Below are 27,097 nucleotides of genomic sequence, written 5' to 3'. Positions count from 1 at the left end.
GGTTTTCAGGCAGATCAGCAAGCTGGGTCCAGCTAAGCTCACAGCTGGTCCTTCTTGCAGAGCTAGCTGTCAGCCGTGCTAGCGTGCAGAACTCATGCACTGGCCAGAGGCAATGTAAGGGAGGTGGTGAGAGTTCACAGCCAGTGACCAGAGCAGAAGCAATTCTTTTGTCAGCAGTCTGGTCTTGGAGCAACTCTAGCTGACCACTGGGCTTAACTGTATCCTCAACATACCATTTCATGATATTGCCGAGTTTCCCTTCTATTGCACTGGAATTTATTTGACCCAATGCAAAACAGTCTAAGGAGCACAAATAGCCAAAAGCAATCAATCTTCTGAGGGCAAACTCCTTAACCAGATCACCACGGTGCAAGACAAACACCAGTACCAACGGAAGGAGGAGAAAAGCAGAACTCTCCATCTACCTTCTTCTCTCTGCACACCAAACAATTAAATTGAAAAGCCATGATGTAAAACCATGCACTTAGTCTTCTTGTGACTGGTGATAATTCATTTATAAACTGACATCACTTGAGAGAGGCAGTTAACTGATCCCAGTGCAAAGGAACATGCATGGAGGCCCTGGAGGTCAGAGTCAACACCCAGACCCCAACTAGAATTGGCAAAAAATAGCAAAGGTGAAGAACCAGTCCAGCAAATGGAGGATCTCAGATCAGAATCTAGGAAACAACACAAAGCTGCAGAGACCCAAAAGTTTCTACATAAATATAAAGACAGAATTGGAACTACCAGGACAAAGAGACTGAGGTGAAGAGTTTGTATTAGGACAGATAACTTGCCTTTAAGCACAAATGTAAGTTGATCAGAACACACATCCCTTTCTGCCATGCCAGAAAAACACTAGGTTGGATGTGGAAGACATCTGAGGGCAGCAACAAACAGTAAGACACCCTAACTCTAATCCCGTGTTCAACTACAGACAGAGCAGCAGCTTCTTCCAGCAGTGCAGCAATCCCTTACTGTCCTTCATTCTCCTGGTTGTTGCTTCTCCCTCCTGTTAAGAGATTTGACTTGTGAGCCATGCTGAATCACCTCTACTCAGTCACACCCTGGAGGTGCAAAGCTCCTGTGGCAGATGGGAGTCAGACACCAAGAATACTGGGCATACACACTTTGTCAAGAAAACTATTTGAAAACTACTAGTGAATAACAAGTTTATAGATCAAAAGTCTTTGCCAGCAGGATAAGAATCCTGAGGAAGGAAGCAGAGATGCTGAAGCCCATGAGAAACATGTCAACCAGAGGCTTGAGAGGAGGTACAAAGGAAGAGTTTTGGAGGAATAGATTGGTTGGAAACAGACAAGGAATGTGAAACTTGAACTTGTTGGAACAAGGAACGAGTGGTGAAGTAGAGCATGGACAACAGCATTCAAGCATAAGCAAATGTTGGTTGGGTTGCACCAGCCATGCTGTGGTTAATTCTCTGCCTTCTGCTTTCCATACCTACAAACAGCCTTGCACACTTCCAAAAACCTCTGCATCTAGAAGCAGGGACTAAAGACTCTCCTGTCTCTGCAAAACAGTTTCTTCCTCTCAACAACAGAAACCTTTTCTCCACTGAGCTTATCCCACACCTCCCACTCCCCTTCTCTCATTACAGCTTTTCTCCATTTCTGCTTCAGTTGTAGTTTTCTAATACACATGAAAATCCTCTGGAAAGTCTTTGTTACTAACATCCCTAGAGCTGAGCTACTCACCCCTGCTCTTCCTTGTCCAGTAAGTATAGAGATGCTCAAGAAGTGGAAGTGCAGCTGTCCCTTGGGTACTGGCATGGCTGATGTAGTACACCCTCCTATGACACTGCGGCTCATGATTACTTAAGAAAATAGGAAGGTGGTAGAAAAAAACAGAAGAAAAAACCCCCACAAACCTCAAGGAACCAAAACCAAATTCTGCCCAGTCAGTTAAACAGCAATTACTGCAGTAATTACTGCAGACCATGCCTCAAACTGAATCACACAGCTGCCTACCTTTGGGACAAGCAACTTGGTCATGAAAGAAACACAAGAACAAACCCTGAGGAGAGAAAGAAGCAGGGAGGGTGACATAAAAATGGGAAAAGAAGTACAAAGAACAAAGGGACAGGCACCGTTTTCCCCTAAGGTTCAGTTTCCAGACATGTCACCTCCGGTTAAGAACTGCTACACTGTCAGTTTCTTTCAAAACCTACAACCAAAGCCCAGGATTTCAGGTGTCACCATCTGTTGCTGAGGGCAGGGGGGTGAACTAAAAGCTCAATAGGAGATTCTGCATATAGCTCTTTTCCACTGTCAGCTGGAGAAGTTTATATTGTGGATCAGGATTTCAGCTCTGTTAACAACTCACCCAGTGGGTGATGGTGCACTGCTTTAGACTTCAACTCCAGGATTCTAGGAAGTTGCACAGATTTAGAAAAAAAATTAACCTTAACTATATTAAGGTTAAATAATCAGGAGTCAAAAATAACAGATTTAATGTACAATCCTTGAGCAATTGAATGCACTACAGGGAAAGGAAGTCAAATAGCCCTGATTCTAGCATTTTCAGATATTAATGTACTCAGTCTGAAAAGTGTTTTGCTTTACTTTAGGAATCTAGATTTCCTGAAGCCTATCAATAAGTGAGCAACAGAAGTAATCTGAAGTTACAAGCAGCAACCCTAGATTTAATCAGGCAAATTATTAAACCATGCAAGCCCAACACGAGATATTTTACCCACTAGCTGTGCTGTTTACCCACGTGTGTTCATATACAAGCCCAAATAATCACATTTCACATTTCTGTTAGAATAATTAGGAAAAAAAAAAATTCTTACTATCATCTGTTTTGTAGCAGCCATTATTGTCCCAACCCTCCTGCTAGCTCACTCATTCCTTACACAGGAGTGCATTTATCCTACTGGCTCTCGCACCTGGCACAGTTCCAGCTGGATTTCTTTGCTGGAGACATTTCCATGCTCCTCACTCCTACACAAGGCCTTTCCTTGCTTTCACCAGAAGCTTCACACATAACCTGCCCAACAGGAAAGGTAGTACAGTGGCCAAAAAAGCAATATAAAGAAACTGGAGCAAGATACTACTGGAGATTACATCCTTGCATAAAATTCCCTAGTTTTAAGTAACCTGTTTCCATTACAAGTATTCCTAATTTAAAATACACGGAAAGTTGAGAGAAGGAGCCAGCATAGAATAACACTGATATTCTTCCTCCATGCTAATAGATTTTCAAGCATTTCCTTCTCAGGCTGTTTACCAGAGGTAGGCATTGCTTTCACCCTAATACAAACAGCATCTGTCCTCCACTCACCATTAGCTTTTTTGGGGGGGGAGCATTTAACTCTCCTTCCCTTGCATCTCTGTTCCTGCAGTTAAACATGGCAAAGCCTGTTCATATTCTGATTCAAGTTCCCCAGTAGCGTTAGTTCTGTGTTACTGAAAATTTCCACCCAGACTTTAACTTGAAAAATGAAAAGCATCTCCCAAAAAAAACCAGGAGAATGGAAGCATTCACATGCAAGCTGCCTAGACTAGTGTACTCTTTGCTGGATAAAACACTGCCTGGTCCAAAGAGTTGTGGTAAATGGAGTTAAATCCAGCTGTTGATTTGGTCACAAGTTTCCCAAGACTCAGTGTTGAGGCCAGTTCTCTTTAGTATCTTTATCAGTGATCTGGACAACGGGACCAAGTAAGTTTGCAGATGACACCAAGTTGGGAGGGAGTGTTGATCTGCCTGAGGGTAGGGACGCTCTACAGAGGGACCTGGCCTCAAGGTGCACCAGGGGAAGTTTAGATTAGGTATTAGAAGAAAATCCTTCACTGAAATGGTTATTTAAACCCTGCTGCCCAGGGAGGTGGTTGAATCACCATCCCTGGAGGTGTTTAAAAGATGAGTAGATGTGGTGCTTTGGAATACAGTTTAGCACTGGACTCAGTAGAGTTAGGTTAATGACTTAAAGGACTTGGGTTAAATCAAATTACTTCATGATCTCCAACATCTCTTTCAACCACATTGATTCTGTGATTCTGTGAAACAAACCCTAGAGCTGGAGATAATGAGCCTGGTTGACGCTGAGGTTGGTGGTGCCTGCATGTATACATTTGGTCTCAAAAGGTGCTGACACAAGCCAAAATTGAAGTAATGAAGTCCATCAGCAGGGACACAGCAGAGCTGGAGATGTGACTATGGATTCTTGGCATTTGCTGTCCCTGCCCTCTTCTAACCAGAGAGGGCAAGGAGGAGCACTTAATCCAACAAGCATTGAGCAATCCTATTAAGCATAGGTTTTAAATTATCAGCAACATAATATTCAAAGCAAAACACCCAAAGAAGCAATAAAGCAGAGAAAGATAGCTAAATTTTATAAAGCATAGTAGAGTATGTTTCACTCCTTTATATTGTCCATAGAAGCAAAACTGATCTTAGGAAATGTTAGTAGAAGTAGTCTACGTAAAAAGATAGCAGAGAACCTATGTCTCACTAAGACCTGCAAGGTCTCAAAAGGAGTTGAAGCCCTCTAAAGTACCACACAGTGTGAACTGCTGAGTCTAGAGCAAAAGGGTCAGAGATCCCACCTCTCCTGGGTTGCTCTGTAAGGGTAAGACTTCTTTCATCCAACAAGAGTAGGCTGGAGGGAAACACCGACAGAAGTCTTCTAAATCACAAGCTATGAGTAGAACTGATGAGTAGAGTAAGACAGCTAATTGTTTTTATCAGAGAAGACTTTGGATGGATACTGGGAAAGGTTACATGGTAAACAGGCTAAGAAAAAGCCATACACACTGGACCACAGCGCTTCTGGGAAGTTCAGACAGGATTAGGACACCTCCACCAGATCATTCCCAGAGCCACATTTCAGTGCAGTAACCCTGCAGAAGCACTTTGCAAATACCCACACAAGAAGACAATACATGCACCAAGTTCAGGCTGCAAGTTTGACTTCAGCTGTCATACTCAAGAGTTATAAGCAAGCTGGCGTATTTTCAGAGGTTCTTAAGGCCACTTTTTGGGCCAACAGTGCCATGCTGTATTTCCTACAAGGCTAGAAATGCTTGTATAGTGCCCAGAATTGAGAACAAGTCCAGAAAACCCTCATCACAGATCTGAAGTGCTGCAGATGATAAATCCCTGAATAAGTGGTTCTGCTAAAGACAAAAAGATAACCAAAGTTCTCCCCATATCAGGTGCAGGGAAAAAAGAGTGGAGCCTCTATCTCACATCCCTCAGAGACAGCAGTGCTAAGAGAGGCTGAAACTCCCTTAGTTTCCCCCACTACCTAAACCCTCACCACACATGGCACTAGGTTGGCTGTTGCTATCTGCAACAGTGATTTGCACCATGGTCTGCCAACTCTCATTGCCAAACACCTGCAAAGCAAGATTGGACTTATTTGTGCAACAAAGATCAAAACTTGTCTGCAGAAAATAAAAAGCTCCTCCAGGTAAAAACTTTTACATGACGCTGAGAAGCTTGAAAAATTACATTGCTTGTGAAAGCCACTCAAATTTATCAACAAGTTACCACCTGGTCAACTCTAAAGTCAATGTCCTTTGTATGGAATTCTTAAATTGCCATTAAAATCATTAATCATATGACTTGCTTCATTAAGGTTGTCCCAAGAACTTCATAAGGGTCAGGGTCTGTTTTATAAGATGCTGTTTGCAGAGGCCACAGGAAACAATTTTAGAGGTGCAAACTAACTCAAACCATTTACAAGCACAAAATCCAACTTGTCACATCTCCCTCTTCATAGAAGCATCACCTCTTATTAAACTAATAAAGCATATGGTTATGGTCTGATATAGAGTTTGTTAGTACCCCAACTTCCTAGTCAGTCAGAGTTTGGGAATCACCCTGCATATTCTTAAGTTTTTAAAAGACCTGACCATAAAGAGACCAATAAGTATCTACTCCACTGCTTATGTACCCAGTTACATATATCTTTTGTGCCTTAGTGGCTCTGGCTTACAAATTCCTATTTTTAGATGATGGACTATGCTCAGTCAAATGTAGCCCATACTAAGCAAAAGAAGTCAACAAGAACAGGCAGAGAGCGTTCACCCAGCTTTGCTGCTGCTGATGAAAGAACTTATTGTTAAACATTTACAGAGGAAAATAATGGCTTAAGACTGAATAAGGGGTTTTGTCTAAAACCAAATTACAGAAAGTTAGAGGCAGTTGAAAGCACCATCCTGATTAATGACCTCTTACAGATTCTTTTTTAAGAAATCTAGAGCAAATTACCCACATTTAGTTCCTTTTGCATGCTAGTGAATAAACTCCAAGAAGCTTAATTAAGGCAAGCTCATCTTCACAAACATTTGTTGGCCCCAATACAACTGTACAGCTGTATTCACCACATGAGAAAGCACCATCACTATCAGACATTTTGTAATCACTAAATGTGTGATTACTCAACTATGTTTGTATCAAAGGCACTGGGGGAAGAAGTGGACACTTTTCTAAGCCACTGTGAAGCTTGAAATACAACAGGACTTTTCTTGGGAGTGTAATATGGCCAATTACAATCAACATAAACTTTGCATCAAGTTAACACATCACTTCAGTTACAGCAAATTGAGAAAAAGAAAAAAAAAATCTCATTAAAATATTTGCAATTTTGTGCCAGGAAAAAAGAAAGAAAAGTGTAAGTATCTGACATAACCAGGATGTTACAAGTTTTAGAGCATCAGGTCACTCCACACTGTAGTGCTGGTGTATCTTGAATATACACAATTGTTTGTTTGCAAATACTGAACTGGTCTGATTTCACAGCTGACCCTAATCTGAGGAGGAGACTGGACTTCAGGCCTCCTGAGGTCCCTCCCAGACTAAATTACTAAATTTTTACTTAATTACTAAATTAATTAATTAATTAATTACTAAATTACTAAATTTTTACTTAATTTCACCAAGTTACTGAAAGGAAGAGGAAAAAAAAAAAAAAAATCACCTTCTCCAGAAAAAGAGACAGGTTCCTAAAACAGGAGATACGGCAACTCTCCAAGCAGGAGCTATGACACTAGCAGACAGTTCCCTGCTCCAGACACTGCACTCCAGAATACACCCAACTGTCAGTGGCAGAGAAGTGAGGTGGCTGCCTACCACCACCATCAATGGGACACTTCAACCTAAGGCAATACCATTATGGATCACAACTACCAGGCTTGCCAACAGATCTGGAGGAAGGCAGGGAACAGCCACATCTTCGCTATATTCTTGATGATTTCAGAATGACTCCTTAGCACTCCGCTTCTGTCAAGTGTCTGTGGTTTGTTTAGCTAAACTCTCTTCCAAGCAAGAAAGCTATTATCTTCTGTTACCAATTTATGAAGCACACTAACGGTACAGGGCAGTTGACCTAGGGCTGTATTCTCTCTCAAGATGCACCCAGAAATCCCACATTGAGACAACATCCACCCAGTCTCCATCATTCCACAGTAGTCAAAACAAAACCAGATGTGAGTTACAGAGAGAGAAAACCCAAAAAGCTGCACACAAACCTTCACAAGAACATGTGACCATAGAAAAATTAACTTTTTGTCAAAACAGTGACAATTTAAAGTTGCACAAACCTATTTTTCTCAGAGTACATTACCAGTTCACATAGTTCCTCCTCCTCACATCAGCTTCTTCTACATACCAGCAAAATAGACAGAGCATAGATAGAAACAATTGCACCCAAGCAACCAAAAACCCAACAAGAACACAGGGAAAGGAATCGGCAACTCAATTTCAGACCTGCAATAGAGTTTAAAGGGCAGTAAGAAGCCCTTACAAAAAGTCTGTAAGGGCTTTGCAGTTTTTATGAAGCTACTTCCTAGTTGAGCACCAGAAAGAATGCACTGTCACAGTAACCACAGCAGATTCAAACCCATTGTTTTTAAAAAAAAAAACAAGAGGAGGAAATGCACTTCTTCTCACAAGATGACTTAGTAAGTCGCTGTTTCTCAAGGTGACCCAACAGATCTGCAGTTGTGCCTTCATCCTCCTTTCCAGTAGGAGAGAAAACAGTTCCTCCAGCCTACTGCTGGTGCCACAACTGACTTCAGTGCTTATTCCGACTGAGTAAACCTCTCCTCCTTTCAGCTGGTGACAACAGAAGCTGCCCCAATAAAGCAGCATCTCACCAACTGAAGTAGCACGAAGAAACATACAACAGCTAGCTGATGACGGCCACGAGCCTTTCTACAGTGACAGCACAGGTCCAAATTCGCAGGCACCATCATCCTACTTCTCCATCCACCTTGATGCTCCCACTTTGGAGCAGGAGTAATAAAGACTGGGAATTTAACTGTACTGCCAGTGCTCCTCTTCCTCCATGCCCTGAAGATCATAATCATGGCAAAGAGAAAGAGTAATTTTTGTGAGCAGCCATTGGCCACAGACAACCACCTGGTGCTGTCTGCACTTGTACAGAACAATGACATCACAGTTCTCTGTTCACTGGATGCTCAAGGATGCGACTGATGAAAGATCTGTTGCCTACTGGTTGTGATTCCAGTTGACAAGCTGGCATTTGGTTCAAGCACTGTAAATTTCCATGTTTGAAACAATGCAGAACAAGCTAAAGTAACCACCAGGATGTGGACAATGCACTACAGGTCAGCAGACAACTGATAATGTAGCAATATATTCAAAACCAACCTCAGAAAGTCAAAGAGGCTTTGGGTATCCTGTGCCAGCCACGCCTTTACCAGGCATACCATTTCTCTAGCTGAAAGGAAGTCATGGGCCTTAATGCTGTTAACTTGTCCAAAGCTGTGCTGGTGTATTTCAAGCCTGTGCATGCAGGACCCATGACACGCTCTGGGATTATGTGCGTTGCCAGCAGCACTGCTGGTTTTCTGGTGTCTCACACACACAGACAATTACCCAACCATTGCCTTTGCACGCAAGTTCTGTGTTGGCCCTTGCAGAGGTTATGGGGAACCACACTCATTAGCCCTGCAACCTACCAGCTTGTTGTGGGGCTGCTGTACCTACAGATCTGGCACCCAGAAGCAACTGCAGAGTCTAAGCACCTCAAGTCCTCCGATTCCCCTTCAGAGACGGAGACATCATTTGCAGCCTTTTAAACTGTTATCCCATCAGCTCTTCCAGTTTGCAGTTATTTTTATGGCCCATCTTATCAATTCCCAACGAGACACAGGTCTTTCCCTTCCTTCTGCCTTTGACAATAACGGATTTGAAAATTCACTCCGATTTCTCTGTTACGCTAGCAGAAAAGTCCTTTCCAATTCCTCACCACTACGTGAAAGCCGCTCTAGCACTGACTAAGATGGAAGAAGCACCCTTTCCCCAGCACGGCTCCTGTGACGATAAATCAGAGAAGTGAGCAAAGTTAGCGCACGCAGCGCTGTCCCGACGGTCCCTGCTGACATCCCCGGCCACGCTTCCGCAGCGCTCCTGGATTTCTGGAATGCCACTTAAATGCTGTGCCCATTCTTTCCTGGCACCGCGGCCGTCACCCCTTTCGCCGGGGGCGGCCACTGCTGCCGCAGCCCCCTTCGGCAGGGCGCCCAGCTGCAGGCAGCCACGGCCGGAACTCGGGTGTGCGGGAAGGAGGGAAGGCGAGCACAAGTTTCCCGCAGCCGCTCTCGGCGGGTCGCTCTCAGCGCCGCTGCGCGCCCGCCCTGCGCTCCTCCGGCCGCTCAGCGCCTGGCGCCGCGCTCCGGCCGGGGCTGCCCCGCACCGGCCGCACCGCCCTCCCGCGGGGCCGCGCCGGGCCGGGCCGGGCCGGGGGCAGCGCCGGCTCCTCCGGGGGCGGCGGGGACCGGAGCGCGTGACGTCAGCGATGAGGCGCGCGGGGCGGGGCGGCGCGGGGCGGGCGCGGGGGCGGCGCTGGAGCGGCTGCCGGGGCCGCTCCCCGCGGGCGGGCACGGCGCCGGGGAGCCCGGACCCCCCGAAGTTGGAACAAGCCGCCCAGCCCGACGCGCGGGGCTCCCAGCGGGCAGCGCTTCCCGCACGGCCGCCCCGCCTGCCGCATTCCGGCTCCGCCACTTCCCCGGGAGCCCGACCCGGGTTCCGCGGGGGCGCGCCCGGAGGACCTGCCGGCTCCTCGCCCTCCCTACCGAGCCCGCCCACGCCGGGACCCGCTGCCGCCCCCGGCCGCTCCGCCCCGCACCCCCCGCGGGTCCGCCCGCTCTCCCCACTAACCGCAACCCCCCCCGCCAGGCCGAGGCCCCGTCGCGCTCCCCGGGGCCGAGGGGCGGCCGGGCCGGCGCGGGCGGGACGCGCACTCACCTGCCCAGGCGCCCAGCGCGGGCCCCGCGGCGGCGCTGCCCAGCAGCCAGACACGCAGCCCGGCCAGCAGGCGGTACGAGCCCAGCGCCGCCGCGTACAGCGCGCCCAGCGCGCCCACCCAGTACAGGAGGCCGGCGGCCGGGAGCGCGGCGGCAGCCACCATGCTGCAGGGGCGGCCGCGCCGGACTGAGCCCTCCCGGCCACCGCCGACCCGCAGCCGTCACGGCGCCCGCCCCCGCTGCGCCGCCATTGGCTGCGGGGCCGCTCAGCCCGCGGGTAACCCGGCAACGCGGGCGGCCCCGCCCGGCCCGGCCCCGCCGCCCTCCCGCCGCGCCGCGGGGCGGGGGCAGGCAGCGCGCGGCCACACGCCCCCGTACTACTTGCGGCCTGCGCCCCACGTGGCCGGCACAGCGCTCGGGCCGCCATTGGCCCGCGGCGATGGCCGTCACCCGGCGGCCGTGCTCCGATTGGCCCCGCCGCCCGGGGCTGCCGCATGATTGGCGGGGCACGGAGTCTCTCTTCCCGCCCCCGCTGACGTCATATGGGCCCATTCATAAAATGCTCAGGCTCCGCCTCGCACCCGACGCTGTCCCTCGGTGCCCCCCCCCGCACCCCCTCGCATCCCCCCCCCCCCGCACCGGGGGCACCGAGGCATCCGCGGGAGAGCTGCGGGTCCGGCGCCGGGGAGAGCCCGTCCCGGGGAGCGCGGGGCCCGGCACCACAGCCCCGCTGCCCTCACGCACCGTGTTCCGTCTGACAGGCCCTCCCTGCCCCGCGCTCTGCCCCGCGGCCACTCGCTGGCCCGTTAGACACGTCCCCGCACCCGCAGCCCCACGAGCCATGGATTGGGATCCCGGACGTGGGAAAAGTGGAGGAGAAACGTTCCCTCGGTGGCTCTTCCCACGGTGGCAAAGAAGAGTACAAAGCTCTGGGCCATGCCAGCCGCACCCACGTACAGGCCTGGGGTTTCTCCTTCCTCCCCATGGACACCAGTCTGGGAGCAGGGAGACGTGGGACACAGGAGGCTGAAGCCCTGACACAGCTCGTGGGTATCGCTGGGACAGCCTGAAAGGGCAGGAGTGGCTGAGGGAGACAGCAAATCAATGGCAACTTGGTGGAATGTTGAAGCAAAGTGCTGGAGAAGTCCAGCCACAGCAGAGGAGACTGCTGTTTTTAAAGGTGGACTTCTGCAACTCTCAGTGTCAAAATAATTTTCTAGAAAGCAAGCCTTTTATATCATAGAATCATTCGGGTTGGAAGGGACCTTAGAGGCCATCAAGTTCCAACCCCCCTGCCATAAGCAGGGAAACCTGCCACTAGACCAGGTTGCACAAAACCTCGTCCAACCTGGCCTTAAAAACCTCCAGGGATGGGGCATCAACAACCTCCCTGGTAGTCCATTCCAGTTCCTCACCACCCTTACAGTGAAGAATCTCTTCCTAATATCTAACCTAAACCTCCCATCTCTCAGTTTAAAACCATTACCCCTTGTCCCATCACTATCTTCTCTGATGAAAAGCCCCTCCCCAGCTTTCCTGTAGCCCCTTCAAGTACTGGAAGGCTGCTATAAGGTCTCCCTGGAGCCTTCTCTTCTCTAGGCTGAACAGCCCCAACTCTCAGCCTGTCTTCATAGCAGAGGTTCTCCAGCCCTCTGATCAGCTTCATGGCCCTTCTCTGGACCCTCTCCAACAGCTCCATGTCTTTCCTGTGCTGAGGGCCCCAGAACTGTAAGCAGTACTCCAGGTGGGGTTTCACCAGAGCAGAGCAGAGGGGCAGAATCACCTCCCTGGCCCTGCTGGCCACACTTCTTTTGATGCAGCCCAGGATGCAGTTGCTCTCTGGGCTCCAGCACACACTGGTGGCTCGTGTTGAGCTTTTCATCCGGTACCACCCCCAAGTCCCTCTCCTCAGGACTGCTCACAATCACAAGATTTATTTGACAACTACCTCATTACAAACAACAAGAAACCTTCTCTAGAAGAGGTTTTTTGGAGATCCACATCCAAGTTGCTAACAACAGGTAGCGCACAGGGCAGTCTTATACACTGTCTTCCCTTTCTCCTCTGCCTTGCAGAAGGCCTTGCAGGAACCTCCAGCTTTCTGTGGCTCTGCCAAAGCGCTGCTGCCATGAGTTCCCCTGACACACCTGCTCTTGACATACTTCCCACATGCCACGTTGATGCTGGATGCAGTCTTTGGGGGATGCAGCCTCCAGGAGCTCATCTGCCAAACCCCAGCACACTTCAGACCCACTCTCTTTCTACAGATCCCAGTCCTGCAGACTGCTGTTAACTGAATGGATTTACAAGCCTTCTACAATTTCTCTCTCCTTGTCCCATTCTATGTTCTCTAACCTTTGCCTGTTTCTTGTTCACAGGGCTTGAGCTCCTCAAGCCAGATATTACATTTTTCAGAAAGATCTTGTCTTAGGTGCTACCCAAATGCAACACATAAGTACTACCCTGAGTGCTGCACATTGGGGCTCTGATCAAGATCATGGTGCCCTGTGGATGCACAGCTCTTACTCAGAAACAAGACACTTTTGTATGACATCAGCTACCTGATGCAATGAACTGTGTCCTGAGATACATGAGATTGGACTTGATGACCTTTCATTTAAACTATGGGATACAAGACTAAAGAAATTACATGGAAACATGCTTTGATACATTTATGTTTTATTAGTTTAGTAAAAATAAGTGTTTGTTACATATCCTGTTATTAAACATAGGTACACACAAAATAGCTTTTCATTCGAAGATAGATAATTAATAGAAATCAAAGGTTTCTTTTCATGATCTACTCATGGAAAACAATAGAATTCCTAGAGACATTCAAAATTCATTGAATTCAGCACTGTCTGCAGTGATACAGATTGAAGGCATGAAACTATCATACACTTTGCAATGAAAAATTTGCCAAGTCACTGTCTTATTGGGTGACCTCTAGCTTTACAGTTGATTTTTAGAAAATTATCTTTATCATACAGCAGTTCTATCAGACCTAACAGGAATGAGCATGCCAGTGGGTTTACTTCTATTCCACAACAAGATCTATCCTCAAGGTGACTTAGCTCACCTCTTTTAGTTTTGTCAATCACTCAATTGTGAAAGGTGACACTGCAGAAGATCAGGCTCTCACTAATTTTTATTCCTGGGTTTTGGTTTCTTTTTTTTTTTCTCTAGAGAGCCCACCTATTACTTACTGGCCAATTTTAGAACAGTGTGATTTGTTTGGGCTAACTCCTGCAGTCTTCACTCAAGGAAAATTCTCATAGGCCTCACTGAGTGTGTATGCCACATAATACCTGCAAAGACAGGACCTGGATTACAAGGAAGTGCAAAGTTGCTGGGATAATTTGATTTTCCTTTTGTTCCATACCAGCCTTTCCTTAATTTCTAAATCTACTTTAAACTGCATGGAGAATCACAGCATTTTTGCATGGACACTTGTGTTTTGAAAAGAAACAACATTTTTACAGTAAGAGATCACAGGTAATCAGGGGGAGGTTCTTGTTGGGGTCACAGTGCAACTGTAAATTGTTAGAAAGAGCATGTGCTTTCCATGGCCACATCACAGTATTTTCTTCTACTGATTCTCAATCTTTTGTCTTCCAGACGATCAAGCAATAAAGAGACAGGATTTGGCAACTGCATCTGAAAAAAGGAACCAGTTTGGCTCTAGTAAGAGATCTGCTAGAAGTCAAAGACCAAACAAGATCTGAAGTGAGGGATAGAAGATAAACGGTATGATCACCAAGGTCACTAAATGTCAAGGACAGAGGTGCACTGGGCATCTGGGCAGCATATGCAGAGGCTGGGGGGAAAGGAGATAGGTGTTGGGCAACCCGCTGAAGGGAGCAGGCAGGTTCCTCGTAGATGTCCATGTAAGCCACACTGTAGTTACCACAGGGACGCTGCCGATTACAAATGGGTCAGAAGTAGGGAGGGAGGTATGCAGGTGATACGAAAGATTTGTTGGCCTTTGTCAGACCCTACCTATCTCTTATTATACCATCTACTGCCCAATGTACTGCAGTTGTGCTGCTCCTGAGACCTCTTGTCTGAACAAGTTTCTTGTTGAGGATCAGGGCAGAACCTGCTCTGATGCTCTCTGGGGGAACCAATAAATCCCTTGACAGAGAAGCACAGATGCAGTAAGCCAGTTCTCAAGTCTTTTTGTGTTAAAAAATAATACTGGTTATTCAACAGCATTGCTATTTTTTATGCTTCACTGTTCAGAGAGAGAGGCAGTCCTCTGAGAAGCTTACAGTCTACATTTAGAAGATGAGTCACAGGCAGAGAAAGAGACTCACTGGAAGAGAAAGAATTATACAAAGGTTAAGTGAGGGGTTTTGGATCTCTTGCTAAGGGTGATCACGCATTCCTGGGCAACAGGCATATCCACCTTTTCAGGGTTAATCCCAGTCTTCCCATGATCTTTGCAGGTCTGTTCCCACCCCCAATAAGCTGCTGCAAGGCCCAAAGGAAGACCAAGTCAGCTGAGCTGATAGAACAGAGAGGCATTTTGGATGTACTCAAAGATCAACATGCACACACATGTATATGAGGATACTTTGCCAAGGCCCCAGATATCCATGTTTCCACAGCATCTTTTATCACTTCAGGCATGTAGTCAGATCCAGATGACTGCAGATGCAATCTGGGTCAGGGTGGTGACGCAAGCTTAAGTCAACCCACAACTCAGTTACATTGCTCCATCACATGGCAGGTGGCCAAACTGTATGACAGATCACTAGAGAGACAAAAGAGAAAGTATTTAGGAAAGCTCAAGGAGTAAAGACATCCATGATTAAAAAGAGACAGTAAATAAAAATGAACAAAATGTAGAACTACAGAGAGGAAGACATCAAAAGGAGACATAAAGAATGCAAAAATATAGCAGAGAGAACCAAAATACAACAAACAGGGGATAAAGGAGCATCCAGTAAGAAGAGACATTCAGTTTTTATTATCAAGTTTTTATGTGACTTTGCTGCCACACGTACCTCACAAGCATTCATACATTTTGGTGAGACCATATTACCATGTCTCACACTCCTGCTCTGCTCTCCCAGCACCTGAGAAAGACATCTCTTGCTACAAGCCCACAGATGAGCACCAAAGTGAGTCACTCACTGTACATACAGCAAAGTGTGTGGCCAGGAGGCCTCAGCACTGGGATCCACTCCTCACCACAGCCTGGCTAGCCCAGCTGGCACTGCCACCTACCCTGCAGCAACCCTGAGAGGAAGATGGGGATTGCTGGTTGTCTGTGATGTCTCAGTTTTCTCCTGCCACTGAGAAGAGGTGTAGTCATTTGTCTCATTAAATAGCATTCTTGTATCCAGCACTAACTTTGTCTCTTTACAAATATGTTTTTCATTCTAGCCAGTCAAGTGCAGCTCTCCCTCCTGTACAGTCATTCTGCTCTCATGCTTCTCTTACCATTACTCACTCTTACTGCAGTGAGCCCAGATTCAATAAAGGCCCTGGCTGTTGCAGTGCTGAGCACTGCAGTGTGTCTTTGCCTGAACCCACAGCCCCAAATTAAGCCACTGCTGTACACTGAAGGCAGAAAGCAGAGTACCTAAGAATGGGATCTACATGGTCCAGCCTGTTAAGTGAAGATCTCTACAGGAACCAGCTGGACATGTCAGTAAATCTCTCAAGACACTTCTAACAGCAGTGGATCCTAATGTTGGGGTGAGGCAAGATACCTTGTGTAGAATTCCCACTCCTAGGCCTTTTCTTGAGCACCTACTTCATGCCCTTGAAGGGGTCACAGTATCTCTCCAAATGCACATGCTATTTAGCACTCACCCAGGAACACATGAACTCAGTTTTTCCTCTGCCTGAAAGGGCTTGCACCAGCAAAGTGCCTCAACAGCATGGCACAGGCATGTGCTTGGGGCAGGTGCTCTTGTTTGCAGCTGTGCCACAGCACAGGCTTTTCCATCAGCCACAATGATGGGAGGGAAAGCCAGGAGGACTGGAGTGGCTGAGGCAAACATTTTCAGCCCCATGCTTCATCCCTGGAAGAGTTTAAGGGCAGGCTGGATGAGGTTTTGAGCAACCTTGTCTAGTGGGAGGTGTCTCTGCCAAGGCAGGGAGGTGGGAACAAGATGGTCTTTATGGTCCCTTCCAACTCTAACCATTTCATGATTCTATGAGTCTGTGATTCAGTTAAAGTAGTGTATTTAGGCAACTCTGGAAGCAGGTATTTATGTAACTCTCCTCACTCCTGGCATGCTCCCAGCGAGCAGGGGTTTGGGGATCTATTTTAGACTCAGGCCTGGAGAACAGCAGGTGGCTGGCTCTTGCTCTCAGCCCCTCCAGTACTCCTGTGGGCCTAACACAAGGCACCTCAGCACTCATGGAGAAGGGTCAGCCAAGTCACTCAAGCACTGAACAACCACAGAAGAGCTAATCATCCCTGCTCTGCAGAGCCTGCAGGTGCAAGCAAGCCAGGCAGCAGCAGGCTGAGGGAAAGGGATGGAACAGGTACCAGTAAATGCTGTAACAAACAGGCAAGCGAGTACTAATTTTGGTTCGTGTGTCTTTCATCCTGCAATTGCACTTTTGACTATAGTTTCTATGAGAAGGACAGGAGGAACCTGCAAACACAAGTCACCTTTGAAACACAAAGTCTTAGCTTTGAAACTGAGTCATCCAGGCATTTTAGGTTACCATGCTGCGTAACACTACACACTCCTCATTTCTTAAATAAACCTTGGGAGTCAGCAACCTGTCCTTCTGCTTCAGGGATTGAAGTCCCTAATTTTTCAACAACAAATCACTCCAGGCAAGTGTAGCAATGGAAGCTAAACAAAACTTAAAGCAAGACAGGAGTTGGCATATTAACTAGTTGAGATTACAGATTGTAAATTAACATGACACACAGATATACGCTGATATTTATGAGAAGGTCCATTTGATTCCCTTTAAGAAGAGTAAGAAACAATGCAAATGACACTACAAACTTCTACTACATTGTACAAGAATTTTTCACTTTTACCTACTACAGATTAACAGATGAGTCTGTTCTAAAATCTCAGCATTCCTCTTTTTATTGCTATTCCGCATTTAGAGTTCTCAGAAGTGATTGCAATGGGGAGCTCTAGATCCTCTCATTATGCAAAACAAGGAAAGGCTTCAGTAGGACATGCACATAAAGTCGTTTGATTTTATTTTTTAATCACCAGCAACACTGGAAATGAAGTACTTCTTAAAAAAACCCAACAAAACCTAATAGTCGTGCATGCTGCAAACCCAAGTGCAGCATGTTTAGTGGAGAGAGAATATGGGCTGTAGCAACAGAAGATAAACATTCTTCAGTCCTACAGTCCACTGAAATGTATTGATTTTGAGCTGAAAATATCAGCTGTAAAAACAAAAAACGGTGTTCTCATTGTTTAATCCCTGATGTCTCTGCTAGCTAGTTTTGTAAGTGGAGATAAGCGATACTGATACTCGTCCACATAAAATGAACAAAGTTCAGGAACACGTGTCCCTCACACCACTGCCAACACTCAGTGTCACCTTGCACGATGCATTTACTTTAAGACCCAGATGATGGACTACATTGGTAATTAACTTCGGTATCCTCATCTGTAACCTACTGCTCATCCACCATACTGTACTGCATACACTCAGTCCTCTTTCACCACATCCTTTTGTGGAGTATATTGAATGTGAGACTGTGCCTCCTTCCACCCCCCTCCAATTCATCTGTTGTGAAGATGTGAAGATCTGAGAGTTCTAGCACAAGCTATTTCATATCCATGGACAGGAATCATGCGACGTTTCCTCTCTTCCACGTAAGTGCTTCACCTCTTCCATATCCCAAATGACTAGCTTTGCCATTATCCTGTTAAAAAAATCCATCTTACTTGAATGTCTCCTCAAATATCTACTTGCCAGACAGTTCTGGTGCCCCTGCCTAAGCCGGTACTTCTAGAAGACTGTCTTGGCTACTCGCAGTATTTCACAAACATGAATTTCACTTTCAAGAATGCCCATTAAGCACAATGTGCCATTCCCAGATTGCATGTGAGGAAATGTGAGGGCAGAGAGTTCAAATAGGACCCTAGCAGGGACAGAAGATGAGAGAAAAAAAATCTCAGTTTCCTATCTTTACCACCCAATTATGTTTCTGTGTTTTTTTCTTCCTATTCTCTGTAATGTTTTACAATTTCCATCTTTCAGGCTTCCTAAAGTGTTATACTGTTAAGAGTTTAAACCATTAAAACTGCCATTTTAAAAACGCCCTGGGAGATTTCGTCATTCCCAGGATTGTATATTGCTTCCCATTACAACAAAGAAAACAGGTGAGCTCTGGCTTCTCTAACTTGATGCTTCCATGTGCTTGACGGCAGGAAAGCAAAACTCACTTCACCTTAGTACTTTAAACCAAGCTGTCATTCACCTGAATATGGCAGTAGGAATAGTAGCAATTATTTGGGCTCTCTTTCCACAAAAACTCTTGAGACAGAAATGACCACCACTACTCTGAAACAAGTACAAATACTAGTTCTGAGTCTACTCACTTATTAAGTTATTCTGCCTTGATTAATTTTTGAGAGAAGTTTCTGTATGTATGAATGCACCACAGAAAACAAAATAAAGCTCAAAAAGATGGCATCTCCTAGCATTTTTACGAGTTGGAAAGAAACCAGTGGAATGCCAGAACTCCTACTTCTCATTTTGCAACTTCTATTCCTATAGATGCTGATATGACAACATCCAACAGCTTCTGTATCAGCTGTACAACCACTTTTGAGGTGCTGAGCTTTTTTTTCTTTTCTCCTATGGGAGGACGTTATTGAGGATCTTATGGTTACCTCTTTGACTGTTTTTATCTTTTTGGGAATAAGAAGCAGTAAATAATGTTAAGACCAAAGACATCAAAATCATGTCCCCACCCAGGACAACATCTATTCAAGCTATGAAAATCACTATCTGTCTGCAGACACCAATGAAAAGCTGAGGATTTACAGCAGTGATGACCCAGCTCCAAAGTACTCCTGCAAATAATAATTAAAACCAACCAACAACAATTAAAAAAAAACCACCTAAAAAAAACCCTACAAAAAATGCTGCTGCAGGCTGCAGTGAAACATCCCTTTCCCAGTCTACTGCTATCAACCCAAGCTCTGGCATACTTAGATTCTGTTCAGTGTGTGAGTTTCCAGTACTTTTTATAAGTTGATCCTCTGCTACTTTTACTCATCAGCCAGCAACACACACAGCAAAGCAGGTGTATGTGTATATATATATATATACACACACACACACCTGTGTGTGAGTACGTGTGTACACATTCCTCCCAGACATGTTTATGTAAAACCAAAAGAATAAATTTGCCCTACTCTTAATAACAGCACTAACAGTTTGGTTTTGCTTAACATTAAAATATTCGCTGTTTTGCTTTTGTCTTTGAATCATGTGGATGTCTTTATCAACCTTATCACATAAATGCTTCTCACTTCCATAAATGTGTTCCTCCTATCAGCAGTAGCATTTCAACAGGTGTAATACATCACAAGAGAATAAAAAAATGGTGACATAGTGGAAGTGCCTCTCTTTGCAGCAAAAGGCCTTGTAGAATGATATGGGTCAGAAAATTTTCCTTTGCTGTAGTCCTAAAACTGTTGACACCATTAATTCCTTCCAATTCCAAAAGGTCAAGAAAAGAACAAGAGAAAGAATCTGCTATGAATAGGAATAATTAATTTTCTTTTAAAAAACAGTCTTATGATGGAAGAGAAAAATATTTTTTCAGGAATCCAGGTTAAATAATGACCAAGCATCATTTCATACTCATAGAATCACTTTATAGTCACATTTCTGTCCTGTAAGCTTCGAGATTCTGTCTGTAGCTCACATCCCACCATCTATTACAGAAAAAAATATGCAAAAAACCATTTAGGGATAATACATATTTCTGTTTTCCTCTTTCAAGTCTTTCATATGGTCTCCTATCAATTGAGCCTTCCATTTTCACAGGACTTGTTCATCTCTTAGGGGATGACAGAAGTTTAATCCTTATAATCCATTCAGTCCTCTGCTTCAGCAGCAAGTGGAAGTGCCACTGGTAGCACTGAAAACATGTATTGATGACCAGATTGATTCCATCACTTAATTTTCTTCTGAGAACTGAATGGGAAATTAACTCCTTAAAACAAATTCTTTCCCTTAGAATAGCTGCAACAGCTGGTTATTCAACAACAGTGGACTGAAAAATAAAATTAAAATGGCTGAACAATGATTGCTGAACTCCCTGCTTTGTGAAGATTTCCCAAATAGCAAAAATGCCAAGTAAAAAGCTAAAATGTCTGCCTAGAGTATACACTGCTGAAAAGCAATGTTCTTAAAGTTCTTCTGTTAATTCTTCAGTGCTGCATTAAGTGCTGTATGTAAAAGCCATAGAGTCTAAAAGGCAGAAAAAGAAGATACAAGGTCTCAGCTAACATCCCAAGCAAGTTGCTTACACACACATTTCAGAATGCAATACTGTCTTGCCTTAGATGACTTCATGGTTTTCATTTACATGCATTCCTAAAAACTGTTCCATTAAGACTGAAGAAAAGAACTTTATTCATGGAAAAGGAAACTATGATTAAAAAAAAACAGCAGCACTTTAAAAATGGGCCCATGTAAATTTACATATCCATCTCAGAATACATTTTACTGATACGTAAGAATGCAGAACTAAGGGAGCAGATATCCAGGATTCCTGAGCCAAACTCGCCATCACTACTCAGGATCAAATGTTCATCTTCTTTTCTGGATTTATCAAACTTCATTTAAAAAGAAATTTAAATTTTTCTCATTTGAAACTGCTTCAAAGTATTGGTGGTTTGATAGTTAGAACTCTTCCTGGAATTCCTGCAAAATGTGCTCTTTTACACTTTTGTGTTGCCTGTTTATTCTAATATTGAGCTCACCTAATTATTTTCTTCCCCTATATAAAAAGTGTGGAATTGTCACTTCCATGTCTTCCATTAAGTTTCTCTATTCCTCATAGCATTCATGTCTTCCTTTTTTGCATCTGTTCCATACCTCTGTTTGAATCCATTTATCACAGTATGGATGATAGCTGGGCTGCAGACAAGGTCTCACCAATGCCAAATAGTTTGGCATTAATATTTTCTATACATGCAGGAAATCCCTCCTCTAGTACTTTCTGGTTTTTATTTTGCCAGCCACCTCACAGAGCAGTATGCTGTATCATTCTGCTGCGGACTACTACCATGACTACCAAGTCAATACTACAGTGCTGAGCTCTTCTAGAATAAATTGTGATTACCTTCTATTTGACTCACTAAATCTCATCTAATTCTATTCATCTCAGTTTTGATTCATCTTGTTGGTACATGGATATTCCAATCCTTCTCTCTACCAGTTCTGTGCTGCAGTATTTCATCACCGCAGTTCAACTTTTTCACTAATGTCACTAAAGGAAAATAAATTAAAGAACTTCCAAAATCCAGCTCACAGCCTTCTTTCCATCAGTATGTTTTCTTTCCACCTGTTATCTGCCAGTGCATTCCCAAGTCACCTTTCAATGTAATTAATCCAACATACCTTCATCCTACTTAATCTCCTCACATCATGCAAGATCAAATACTTTCCTAACAATGAAACATAATAGATCTACTGTATTTCCTCACTTCAGAAAATCATAGCATAAGGTAACAAGTCGGTCTGGTTTTGCTAAAACCATGTTGCATTTCATCCCACCTTTCACTTTGCTCTGTTTTTCATTTTGCCCTTCACAACCTGTTCTACAGCTTAGTGTACTACAGCTAGATTAGATGTATTCCAAATCTTGTCTTTCCATTGGGCACCCTCAACTCTTTGCCCTCCTTCACATGTAGCTTCCACTGCCTATACAGTATTTAGACTGTACATTTTTGGGAAGGAAATATATTGTATCTATTGTGCTAATGTACTTCCATTGCCACTGAAATAAGAAAACAGAATCCACTAAAATTAATTTCCTATTGAAGAACTGGAAAACCAATGGTTCTTTTCATATGGGAACAGAGCAGGCTATATGCTATTAAGTTTAACACACATGACAATACATTGTGTACATTTTCCTTGTCTTGAACTTTAATCTTGTGCTTTGTTCTGGACTTGCTGATTTTGCATCTCATTACCCGCAATAGCTTAACTTCGCAAGTCCAAGTCACAAGGGGTTAAGACAGGCACTTAGACACTTATCGCATTTCTGCATCTACCCAACAATGGCTTTTATAAGTAAAACACCATTTTCTTCCTCCCCTAGAACAATACCTTCCCTAAAAAAATCCCCACCTCATTTCTTTACTGCCTGTCTTCCAAGAATTACACCCATCTCTGTATACTTTAACTATTGTATTTCAGGTGACGATCATCAGCTAAATCAGCTTTCTGACATAAATGCAAAAATGTTTGTAGAGCTCCTCACATATCTTCTTCTCTCAGAATTGAACTGTAACACATACAATAGAAAAAAACCTATTATGGCATAGTTCCCTTATTTGTTTGATCTCAAGTGTTATTTTCTCTGCACACTTTCATTTATTAGTTAACAAATACATCATATTTTCTTCTGGATGTCAAGAGGACTATTATTATGAAGAAAAAGAATCTTCTAGGACACCCTTTTTTTTTTTTTAAATTTTGTCAAGAATCTTTCCTGTTCCAGTCCCATGGAAAGTTTAAGCCTGCTCAGCCCCAAGTTCAGGGAACTGTTGATGCATGACACCACTACCTTTCAAGATTTGCCTCCCAAAAACAAGGAGGAAAAAACCCCAAACAGAATTTACAGAATTAATTTCAGACAGATTTCAGACGTGTCACTCCTTTGATACAAAAATAAGGTACCTCCAGCTAACTAACAATTTTATTTAATACATCAAAACGTTTAACAAAAAGCTGATTTTGCATTTTGGGCCCATATTTAGCATAAATTAAATTAACATGTAATACTTTTATTCCTTTTTTTTCCCCTTCCTGCTTTGTCTTCAGAGGCAATACCTTGCTATTCAGGTAGACTAACAAGTCCTGGCTGCTTCCTGGGTTTGTTCCTCCGTAACTTCAAGACACTTCAGCACCTTCATGAACCTTAATTCTCCCCTTTCATACAAAAAAAACCCCTCGAACAAACAACCAAAACAACCCCAAACCAACAAAACAAAAACACCCAAAAAAACCCGCTACCAACCAGCCCGAAAGAAACACAGCTCGCAGGTAAGAGGCACTAGTCCCTGCCATCCGAGCAAGCTGCCTCCCGCAGGAGGCCCCGGGAAGGCTCCCGGTGTCGGTGCCGGGCTCGCCAGCGCTGGCAGCCGCAGTCAGCGCACGCTGCGAGCCCGCGGCTCGGCCGGGCCCGGGCGCAGAGCCCCGAGCGGGAGCCCCGAGCAGAGCAGCCGGATACGGTCTGTGAAACAAGCCAGCTCCCGCTCGGGGGCAAGAGGCCTGGGGCGCCCCGCAGGGAGGTCCTGCCGGGCCCCGCGCCCGCCGGGGCTCTCGGCCTGACCCTCCGTCCATGGCACCCGCAGTGCCCGCAGCCCGCCCCGCCGCGCAGGGCCCGGCGCCGGGAGCTCCCTGGCGGGCAGGAGGGCACACGTGCCGCCGGCCCCGCTCCCCCAGGAAGGGACAGCGCCTCCGCCAGCACCTCGGCACGCAGGGCCAGCCGCGCATCCCCAGCCCGGCCCGGCTGCCCCAGGGAGACGGGCAAACCCGCCACTGACCTGCAGCGCCCGAGGCGAGCAAGCGCGGCCGGGCCGGGCCGGGCCGGCAGCCCGGAGCTGGTCCTCCCGGCGCGGGGAACACACCAGCGCTCCGCCAGCGGCGCCGGCCCCGCACGGGCCGCCCCAGCGCGGCGGCCGCGGACGAGCAGGCCCAGGGGCTGACCCGGCCCGGCGGCAGCGAGGAGCCCGCCAAGCCGGGCGGGCGCGGCGCTTACGACAGCTCCGGCAGCTCCCGGCAGCTCCCGGCATGCCGCGGCGCCTACAACTCCCAGCCTGCCCAGCACACGCCGTTCACCTCTGCGGCGCCCCCGGCCCCGGCCGCCCGCCCGCCCCCGCCGCTGCCCCCGGGCCGGCTGCCGCCGCAGGCTCCCGGGGCCCGGCCCAGCCCGCCGCGGCCCGGAGAGGCCGAGCGGGCCCCGCGGCCGCGCCTGTTCCGAGCGGCCCGGCCCGGCCCGGCCCGCTGCTGCGGCAGCAGGTCCCCGCGCTCCCGCCGCCTGGTTCCTGGTCCCAGCGACTGGTGCCGGTGACTGGCAGCGGCGGTGTTAATTGCCCGCTCCCCGCCAGTTAATAAAAGGCAGGTGAAATGCCTTCTTCCAGCTGTTTGGGTTTTTTTTTTTCCCTTAATTTTTGTTTAAAAAATAAATAAATTGTAATAATTAAATTAACTCAAAAATAGCCTTACCACCCCCAGAAAACTTTGGGACAAAGTTAGCAGAAGATGCTGGGTTGTCCTGCAGTGACAGGCGGAACCTCAGCCGGGCTGTCAGGCTTTGTCCTCCTTCCCGCAGACGCGTCCACACAGGGCTCAGCACACGGATCACTGACACCTGGCACCTCCCCAGCACCCCGCAAAACAAGCAGCAAATCGTGCCTGCTAAATTAACTTGCTGCAAACTAAAAGAAACACTGAAGGAGTCAGATTCCGTTTTTAAAGTAAGGGAGGGAGAGGGGCACAAACTGATGCTAGAAGCAGCCCCTCACAGTAAAACCCCCTGGAGTCTCACCCGGCCCCCCTCCACAGCTCGGCACCTGTGCCCCGAGACACCCCCCTGCACATGCAGAGCTCATCCCTGTACATCTGTTTTATTTGCAATATTTTTTTATGAAGGCCTCGTGCAGCAAATCCAAGTCAAATGGCTCTAACTTGTGCTGCTACAAACTCTAATGTGCTCAGACGTGCAACTGCCTGACAGGCTACACAGAAATCTGGCTTATGCTCCAACCTCTGAAACAAATGCAAACACCCAGAAACATTCTGCTATTTCTCAAAAATTAAAACACTAAGTAAAACAAACCTACTGCCAAATATGCAACACATACATTTATTTTAAAAAAACAAACCAAACCAAAACAAAAAACTACAAATATATTATTTATTTCAGACCATAAACAACACAGAAGACAGAGATATACGTTTTCCTTTTTTTAAAAAAAAAAAAACAAACAACACTTATCGATACGAAAAGCACATAAATAGCTGGTTCTGTTCAGTTCATTTTTTAATACCTTGTCCCTTAAATCAGCCTACAAGCCAATAGTTTTATCTAGGGAAAACACAACTGGAAAGCCTTTTCTATGTTGTACTGTTTTTCAGACACTTACAGGAGGTTTTTAAAGACAATTCACAGCCAGGCTATTCCAAACAGCACAAATACAATTATTTAGAATTTATTCCTTACTGTGGCAATTTTTACTTTAGTATATTTTTCAGAATTTCCTGGGAAAACACAATCAATTGCAATCTAGCTTAGCGCACCTTCACTGTTACCTCTTCCTCTACATTTTCTCTTTATAAATCAACCACAAACATTTTAGAAGTATTTTACATAAATATAATAAAGTCTTACAAAGGATTATACCAACAGAGAAATGCTCAAAACCGAACTGAAGATGTAAATGACCTCCTCCCATTTTCCAGACGTACCTACAAAATCCCTCCTCACTGGTACAGGATTATACATTCCATGATGAGTTCGGCCTTTTTATATTTTGTACCATTTTAACACCTCAAATTTATAGATTTTTAAAATTAGCATGTTAAAAGGGCTTTATTTAAGGATTTCAATGAAAATAGTGTTATGTTTTGTCATATTACCATAATCCATCTTTTTAAATCACTTAGAATTTCAGTATAACCTAATTAAGTAATTTTAAGTAAGTCTTAACCCAAATACATAGATCTAATAAAAAAGTATTTTGCAAATAGGGAAAATGGACTTCTAAAATGGACCCCTCAGGTACGAACAAAGATGCTAAAACATTTCCTCTCCACAGACTTTGAGATCTGAACTATTCCACAGCACTTACATTTAAAAAACAAAATACTTATAAGAGAACAAATTTCAGCAAATATTAAGCATAATGTTTCCTTCCAATTTTATTTGTTAATTTATTTTATATTTGAAAGAAATCTTTCAATTTTCCTTGCCAAAAAGTAGGGAGGCTAGGGCAAGATAAATACCGCAAAATCCTAACTACCTATCTTCATATATTGTTTATTTCAAAGGTCGTCTAACAGTGCTTTATATTATTTTTTAGATATTATATATTATTTTGCCAGTGGAAATATTATTATTTGGATTTTTGCCTTTTAAAAGGCTACAGAACAACATTATAGATTTTAGGGCCTTCTCACCACTTTTAATCTCTCTCTTCCTAAAATACTACAAACATCCCATTTGATAAATGGGATTTACATTTCTCTCTTTTCTAAATTATCAGAGTTGAATCACCAATTGAAAACAAAGAACAAGTGATGTACTGCAATACAACAGCAAATCCAACACTTTAACACAGCTCCTCTCTCTATCGGTGTATAACTTACACAAAGTATAAAATATCCCAGAAATATAGCCCCTTTCCTGATCAGAAGATTTTACTTATTTACTAATTTGACCTCAAGGAATAGCATTTTCTCAAAAAGTATCCAATCTATAGCTTTATGCCATTTACTGACTCTGGCTCAAATTAACCAGCATGCTTTAAAAACAAGTATCATCGCTTCAACTTAGCCAAAACAGACTATTTTTAATTGCTGCCACATCAGTTATATTTGTCAATACAACAAAGCCACATACAATTAGAAATAATTCATTTTTTAGCCCTGTCTTT

At 45.2% G+C, this 27,097-nt stretch overlaps 1 protein-coding gene and 1 long non-coding RNA gene across 2 annotated transcripts in view; both read right to left on the bottom strand.

Annotated features, from left to right (window-relative positions):
- HSD17B12 (hydroxysteroid 17-beta dehydrogenase 12) overlaps positions 1–10,668 on the bottom strand; it is a 94,658-nt gene extending 83,990 nt beyond the window's left edge. Inside the window, 3 exon segments of the mRNA XM_051621100.1 lie at positions 10,243–10,421; positions 10,423–10,583; positions 10,585–10,668. Coding sequence (XP_051477060.1) covers positions 10,243–10,421; positions 10,423–10,583; positions 10,585–10,668 — 424 coding nt within the window.
- Positions 10,669–12,903: 2,235 nt separating this feature from the next.
- Positions 12,904–24,228, bottom strand: LOC127385589 (uncharacterized). The gene is made up of 3 exons (XR_007889707.1): positions 23,987–24,228; positions 14,802–14,997; positions 12,904–13,898 (listed from the first exon to the last, which is right to left on the bottom strand). It is a non-coding gene; the product is annotated as an uncharacterized LOC127385589 (long non-coding RNA).
- Positions 24,229–27,097: the final 2,869 nt, after the last annotated feature.

Source organism: Apus apus, chromosome 5 (assembly GCF_020740795.1).
Source record: "Apus apus isolate bApuApu2 chromosome 5, bApuApu2.pri.cur, whole genome shotgun sequence".
Classification (NCBI taxonomy): Eukaryota; Metazoa; Chordata; class Aves; order Apodiformes; family Apodidae; genus Apus; species Apus apus.
This window is presented reverse-complemented; position numbering and strand designations above follow the sequence as displayed.